General features: G+C 54.8%; 1 protein-coding gene across 1 annotated transcript in view; it reads left to right on the top strand.

Moving 5' to 3' along the window:
* Window positions 1-248: 248 nt before the first annotated feature.
* Window positions 249-7617, top strand: part of TNKS1BP1 (tankyrase 1 binding protein 1) — a 20429-nt gene continuing 13060 nt past the window's right edge. The window contains exons 1-4 of the mRNA XM_069091661.1: window positions 249-997; window positions 3017-3095; window positions 4638-5810; window positions 7202-7617. The exon at window positions 7202-7617 is cut by the window's right edge and continues 1557 nt beyond it. Coding sequence (XP_068947762.1) covers window positions 264-997; window positions 3017-3095; window positions 4638-5810; window positions 7202-7617 — 2402 coding nt within the window. The 5' untranslated portion in view covers window positions 249-263. The remainder of the gene's footprint in view (window positions 998-3016; window positions 3096-4637; window positions 5811-7201) is intronic.

Below are 7617 nucleotides of genomic sequence, written 5' to 3'. Positions count from 1 at the left end.
AGACACCTCGTGCAGAAGGTAGGGTTGGAACAGTCTTGGAGAAGGTTCAGGAAGCCAAGAGGGGGCTGATGACCTCCTGGCAGCATGTCTGTAGAGCACCCAGCAGACCCTGAATGCCTCTGGCCTCAGTTTCCTCCTCTGCAGAATGAGGGGATTCGAGGGGATTACTTTTCAGCCCTGGAGCTGTGACTCTGGGTCTCTGAATGTGCCAGTGTTCTTCTGTCACCTCATTTGTGTTGTTTTCATTGACTTGGCAATCAGTGATGTGCTTTCTAACGTCTCTCACATCTTCCTGCCTTTTTTTTGTAGGGGACTCAAAGGCCAAACCCCCAGTCAAACCCAAGCCCGAGCCCCGAACGCTGCCTGCCAAGCCAGCTCTTCCAGCCAAACCCAGCTTGCTGGTGCCCCTGGGGCCAAGACCCCCCCGAGGTCCCTTGGCCGAGCTACCTTCTGCCAAGAAAATGAATATGCTGGCAGGACCACAGCCCTATGGCGGCAGCAAGCGCTCCTTGGCCTTCTCTTCTCGGCCAGCCCCCGACACGCCCTCTGCTGGAGCCAGCTCTAAGGAGAGCAGCAAGGACGAGGGGCCCTCGGCCAGCCCTCCACCCCGATGCTCAGTCCCAGCTGGGGTCCGGAAGGCTCCTGCTCCTTTCCGCCCTTTGTCCGATCGGTTCTCTACCAGCACTGTGGAAGAGATCCTAGCCAAGATGGGGCAGCCCCGAAAAGAGGGCCCCTCCAGCCCTGACCGCTTTTGGGGCTCCCGCCTCACCTTTAGCCATGATGGCAGCTCCCACTATGGCCCAAGGACCTATGGCCCGCTGCAGAGCCCTGGGGAAGAGGAGACATTGACACAGAGCCTCTCTGGGGATCCATCCCAGGAAGAAAAGGCAAAGCCTAAGGAGGGGAAGGGAGAAGGAAGCCAGAGTTCAGCTGGGCAGTGCCCTGCAGAGCCACAAGAGGAGCGGCCTGAAGGATCTGGCAGGATGCTGGACGAGAGGTGAGGAAGGGGAGAAGGAGATGGGCTGGGGGAGAAGTTCTGGCTCCTCTCCCTGCCACCCTTACTGTCGTAGGATCTGGAACTGAAAGGAACCGAAGGGTTGTCTAGGCCCAGCCCCACATTTTAGGATGAAGAAACAAAACCAGAGAAGTGAAATGACCAGCTCTGGTCACTCAGGTGGCAAGTAAGAGAGTTGGGGTGTGAGGCCAGGTTACCACCCAGCTGAAGACTAGAAGATCAGAACTTCGGAGCTGGGAGGACCCCCAGAGTTGTCTAGACTGCACCCCGAGTTTTCTAGCAGAGACAAGCAGCGGGTGGTCATTTTCTGTCATGTCGATTTCCCTGGCTGTGGTGGAATGGGGCCAGAGTCTCTCTCCAATGTCACTATGCCTGGGCCCTTCCTTGGCAGGCTTCTGGTATGTGTGGGCCAGTGTTAAGCCCCCGTCCCTCACCGATCAGGGCCTTCTCTGAGCCTAGGAGAGGGATTTGAATTCTGAGGATGGGGTTCTGTAGCCTGGGACAGAGGATTTCACATTTGGACTCCAGTTTCATGTGTCAAAGAAGGAGCTGACCTAGAGACCTTTAAAGGTCCCTTCCAGCTTTAATCTGTAATCCTGTGATGAGGAGACTGTTTGTCCCCACGCAGGTTTCAGGCCAGTGAGCGAGGGACATGTGTTGGTATAAGGGGCAGCATGATAAATTGGGTATCTCGAAAGTTGCAAGAATGGTATATGGAAGAATTAAGGGATTGATGACTTCTTTTGCAGATGGTTTCACCATATGGTTTCTTTAAATAGCAGATTCCTGCTCCCCGTCCGTCTCCCCCCCACCCCCCAGCCCCACGCCAGTGCGTCTGATTCTGTTTACAAAAACGTCCTTGCTCGTTTTCCTTTCAGGAGGGCAGCAGACCTGTAAGCCCCAGCCCTGCTTGCCTGTCGGGATGGGAGTTTGCAGTGCATTGTGGGCCCGTTCCGTGGGAGGGAGGGACGGAGCCCGAGGGGAGCATAGCTGAGCAGCAGAGATGTTAGCTGTGACTCAGGCCCCTCCTCTAGAGCCTGCCCGTGGCACAGCTGCCCTGCCCCGAGAAGCCGGAGCGTGGCAGGGTGGGGCTGAGCACTGGCACTGGAGCCAGACCCAGAAGGAGGAGGCACCTGCCTAGCCAGCCTGGCCTCGCTGTCACCTGGCTGGGGTGCGGTGGTGATGGCAGAAAGCTTAACCCTTCCCACCCTGGTACTAGAGCCTCCCCCCGCAACCCTGCTGTCAGGTGCTGTCTTTGAGCATTAATTCCCCTTTTACAGCAGAGGGAAGGAGCTGAGGCCCAGAGGGCTGGCCCAGTGTTGGAAGGTCAGTGTGCAGCTAGGTGGCACCATAGCGCACAGAGTGCCAGGCCTGGAGTCAGGAAGACCTGAGTTCAAATGCTGCCTCAGACATTTACAGAGCTGTGTGGGGATCCTGGGCATGTGACTTCACTCTGTTAGACTCAGTTTCCTCATCTGTCAAATGAGCTGGAGAAGGAAATGGCAAACTAGTCCAGTATCTCTGCCAAGAAAACCCCAAATGGGGTCATGTACCGTCAGACACAGAGGAAATGACTGAACAGATATGAGAACCAGGCTTGTCTTCCCTCTCAGTCTGTAGTACTTACTTAAAAAAAAACACCAAGATAGGACAGGAATTAGCTTCTTCCCTTTCAGAATGAAAACGTTTAACTCCTTGTGGAATAGAAGGCAGGAAGTGTGTTTGTGTGTGTGTGTGTGTGGGGGGGGGTGTTAGTGCACGGGAAAGAAGCCCCAGCCTCTGTCCTCGGAGAATTTCACTTTGAATGTTGGGAACCCGTAGCAGAGAGAGACTTGCTTCTTGGGGGCATGGGAAGCCTCTGTCCTTTGGCTGCTGAAGAATTGTGCCAGATCATAACATAGATGGGAACCCCCTGTGGACCCTGTGTCCTCTCTCCCTGGGGATGTTTCTGTGGCCGGCCTCCAACAGTCTGTATGTCTCCTTTGTGTTCTCCCCCCACAGGCTTGTCTCCTCCGACCTGACGTCCAATGGAGACCTGACATCCAATGGAGACCTGGCACGTACAGTGTTACCCCATGAAGTAAGTTGTCCCTTGTCCTAGAATAAAATCATAGAATGTCAGCCCCGGAGGGACCCTAGCAGAGATAGTGTCAGGGCCAGAAAGGACTTCAGAACACAACATCCAGGCTTATCCAGTTCAACCCACCCATTTTACAGAAGAGAAGACCAAGGCCCAGAGCCAGGAAGGATGTTTCTTAGATCCTGATGGCAGTCAGTCAGAAAGCAGAGATGAGAAGTCAAGGTGTTGTTACTACCAGCCCAAGGCCTGTTCCCAGACTCCAAGAGAAACAGTGGAGTGAAGTTCTGTGGTTTAGAGGGAAGGCGGGGCTTAATGTCATCTGCTCTCTAAGTTGATCTTCCCCCTTCTCTGAATAGTCCCTTCCCTGTAGGGCCTCTGAGGCCTTTGAGCAGAATCTTCCTTAGCCCCAGGGCCTGTAGGGGAGCAGTGGGGAGGGCTGAGACCATTCCCCTCCATTCCCATGTAGTCCCCTCGTAGCTGCTGGCCTAGTGTCTGTCTGGCTTATAGGGTGAGGGAACCTTTGACTCATAGCCCTGCCTGTGGTAAAAGGGCCTGGGTGGGGCTGCTTAGGATGGGGCCCAGGCTTCACTGAGTCTGACAGGAGTCAGCTCTGAGGGAGAAGGGCCAGCATAGGCATGAGTCCTTCTGCCCCTTTCCTGTTTCCTCTGCTTTCCTTTGTGCACAAAGCCATCCGTTCTTCCCGTGGCCTTTTTAGACGTTATTGCTTGACTTCTTGCTTCCTGTCGGGGAGGGGGCAGCTGCTGCTCACAGGTGGAATACACCGCGTTCCTGGGGTATCATAGGGCCAGCTGCAGAGCTGAAAGTGGCCTGTAAGGGCCTCTGGTCTAACCCCTTCTTTTTTTTTTTTAATAAATTAATTTATTTTTAGTTTTCAACATTCACTTTCATAAGCTTTAAATTTTCTCTGCCTCCCACCCTTCTCTTCTACCTAAGACTGTGTGCAGTTCAATAAACGGCTTTGTTTTACAGATGAGGAAATTGAGGTCCAGGAGGTTATAGGATGTGAGAGCTGGAAGGGCCCTGTGAGGCCATCTAGTCCGACCCCTTCATTTTACAGATGAGGAGAATGAGGTCCAGGGAAGTTAGATGACTTGGCCAGGGTCATGCAAGTAGGAAGTGACAGAGCCAGAATTTGGACCAGACTCTAAAGTTAGCCCTTTTCATAGCCCTGTGCTGTTCTCTCCCCCAAAGATGACAAAACACAAATGTGCCCTTTGGGAGTGGGACCAAGTCCAGCTGGAGCTTGTCCCAAGCTTTGGAGTGGACCTTCCCTTCTCTCTCTTGAGGGAGCTTGTCCAGGTGAGGCAGAGGTCTTAGGTAGCCAGGTTTGCAGCTTCCTTTACTTCTCCCCTAGCAGCTTCTTCTCCCCAAATCATGGACACATCCCTCCATTCCTCTTTGCCATCTCAGCAAGGGAAGGGCAGTGGCATGGAGTGGAAAGAGGTAAAGAGGGCCCTCTGCCTGCTCACCAGCCCCCACTCATTGTGCCTAGATGGCTAATGACAGCTTTTCTCCTTACAGGTTTCCAAGTCTTCAGGCCATCCACACCATGTTCCTTCTCCGGTCCCACCTAGTCCCATGCCCCATGATCGCTCCCCCAGCCCTGTGAGGGTTCTAGGATCCCAGAGCCCAGCCCTCCCCACAGAGAAGTCACCTGAACCCCTGAAATCATTCAGCCCGTCCTTCCCGGCAGGGGAAGCCCCCGGGTCCCCCTGCTCAGTCCTCTCCCCCGAGAAGACTTCTGCTACCCCAGAGGCCCCAGGCTCCACCAGTCCAGAGCACTCCCAGGTTACCTCTCCCCAGGTCCCACTCTCCGGGGGCCAGTTTATGGAACACTCTAGAACCTTTCCCCTGGAGGAAAAGGAGGAGGAGAGTCCAGAGTTCAACCTTCAGCTTCCAAACCTAGAGCAACGCCGCTTCTCGGAGGGTGTGCTTCGGCCCCCCAACCAAGATCAGAGGAAACTAGGGGGGTCTCTGGTTTCTTTGCCTCAGGGTCAGGGAGGAAGAAGTGGCTTGGAGCAGCCCTTTGGGAGTGGGACGGAGTCCAATTGGAGCTTGTCACAGTCCTTTGAGTGGACCTTCCCCACTCGACCTTCAGGCCTCGGCGTGTGGCGGCTAGAGTCCCCGCCACCCTCCCCTATCACTGAAGCGGATGACTCGGGTCTCTCTGAGGGAGAGGAGGAAGAGGCTGATGGGGATCGGAGCTCCAGGACAATCAGGACTGCCTCCCGGGCTCAGAGGGAGGGTATTCACCATGGGGTCCCCTGGAACCAACAAGGAGATGACAGAAATCCATCTTCCTCCAGTCTCCCATCAGATCTGCAGCCCAAAGGCCAGGATTCACCAAGATTGTCACTACTCCAAGCAGAAGAGGTAGCCGCAACTGAGGAGCCGCTGACCGGACTAGAGACTCCAGAGGAGGAGGCAGCCTTGCCCATCCTGGAGCCTCTTCGGGAACAGGAGCCCCCGCTTCCCCTAGCTCAGCCCTGCATCTTGTTTGCCGATTCCCCAGTCCCTGAGCAGGCTACACCCTCCCAGGAAGATGCCCCAGACCTGGCAAAAGCAGAGACCAACCTGACTAGGCCTGAGGGAGGGGACCCTCCAAGAATGTCACCTGAGCTGCAGGCCCCTGAAAGTGATGCTGGCTGGCTAGACAAGCTCCTGGCCTCACCGCCTCCCAGTGCCAGCCCTGAGGTGAGGGCTGACAGGGGCCCAAAGGGCGCTGTTATGGGCTGTAAGTGGTGGACCAGGTGCACAGATTTGCTAAGATTCTGCTTGTGGGACAGTGTGGGGCTGCAAAAGGAAAAATCAGAATGTTAGAACAAGAGGACTTACTTAGGGCACAGAATGGCAGAGCTGAGGACTTTGGAACTGCAAGGTCTGAATTGGGAAGGCCCTGGGAACACTGGGTATGAGAGCTGGGAGAATCCTTAAGATCCAGAATGTCAGAGCTAGAAGGGACCTTAGAATATGGAACATCAGAGTTAGAGGGGATGCAGTTTACCCCAGGTCACACCACCAGAGAATGACCAGGCCTCCTGAGCAGTATGCCGGTTCTCACTCTACCCTTGCTGCCTTTTAATCAAGCGGCCTAGGTTCAGGTTTGTTGTTCAGTTAAGTTTCTGCCAGATTGCCATGCAAGGGGTGGGGCCTGGGAAAGGTGGTGTACAGGGCCTGGGCATACAGCCATTGTGTCCCTGAGCTTCAGTGGGCGGGCGGCAGGCAGCCGAGGAGGAAGAAAAAAGGAGAAGAAGGGGTTAAGGGCTAGCCAGTAGGTGTGTCTGTCCCGGGATCTGTGTGACTCAACTTGTTTCTGGGAGGGGCTGGCTGCAGCTGCGCAGCCTGAGCCCAAGTCTCTCAGGGAGCAGTTAGAAGTAGTCAGACAAGTCTGGGAGAAGGGAGTACTGACTCCCCCTCCTTCCTAGGGCCACCCTGCCACTGTCAGGCCTCACTCAGCACCCCAGGGTGGGTGGGGGTCATGGCCCAGAGTGGGGAAGAGAGTACCACGTCTATCCTGGAGCGTCTGCTGGCCAATGCGGCCCTGTGGGAGGAGGCTGGGAGGGCTCGCTCTCCAGATCCAAAGCTGGTGTCTCGGGCTAGCAGACCTGGGGGGGTAAGTGTGGCCTGAAAGACAAAGATATCTTGAAACTTGAGGGTGTTAGCATCTCTCCTCATCCATGTGCTAGATTCTGCCAGGGAATGATAGGGTAAGGGTCTGCGGGGGACTTGCTGGGGAGATGGCCTTGGTGGAGTGGGGAGAGTCTCCTTGAAGGAATCAATTGTGGGCTCCTTTGTGGGACCTAGGGCATAAGGAGATTCAAGAAAGGTGTGAATAGTTCTTTTGGAATGGGGGCTCTATAAGGCATGGACTCCTCGGCTTGGTGAGATGATTCTTCCCCTTCCATGCCCTCCCCTCCCCCCCAATCTGGACAGCACTTTCTAGCTTTATTTTTCCCACTGGTTCAGCCAAGTCTCCTCCAAGGGGTCTTCTAACAGATAGTAGTAAAATAGCTTCACCTTGAATTCTGTGTGTGTCTTAGATCTTGCATCTAAGCATTTTAATTGTATCTTTTCTGCTTTTGCAGGGACTCCTGGGATGGTCTCAGAAAGACCTGAAAAGTGAATTTGGAATTGGTGTAGACTCACACCCTAGCACCTTCAGCCCCTCTTCCACCTGGGCCAGAGAGGCCACCAGGGACTATAGCGTTGGGGGCTCAGGTTCCAGTGAGAGGGATTGGGTCATTGATGATGGCCGCTTAGGGGCGGCACAGAGCCACCGGGAATGGAGCAACACTTATGGCATTGGCCATCCAGGGATGGAGGAGGAGTTTGATACCAGCAGTGGAGACCAGACCAAGGAGCATGTCCTGGGTGGGGATGTTATCACCCAGGAATTTGGGAAGGCAGATCAGCTTGGGGCTTACAGTAGCCAAACTGCTGACTTACAGGACCGAGAATTTGGGAAGAGGGACTCACTTGGGACATACAGTAGCCAGGCTGC

This window comes from Petaurus breviceps, unplaced genomic scaffold (genome assembly GCF_028583685.1).
Source record: "Petaurus breviceps papuanus isolate PSGF00001 unplaced genomic scaffold, PetGlider_PUasm1.0 188, whole genome shotgun sequence".
Taxonomy (NCBI): domain Eukaryota; kingdom Metazoa; phylum Chordata; class Mammalia; order Diprotodontia; family Petauridae; genus Petaurus; species Petaurus breviceps.
The sequence above is the reverse complement of the archived record's forward strand: the minus strand, read 5'-3'. Positions and strand labels throughout refer to the sequence as shown.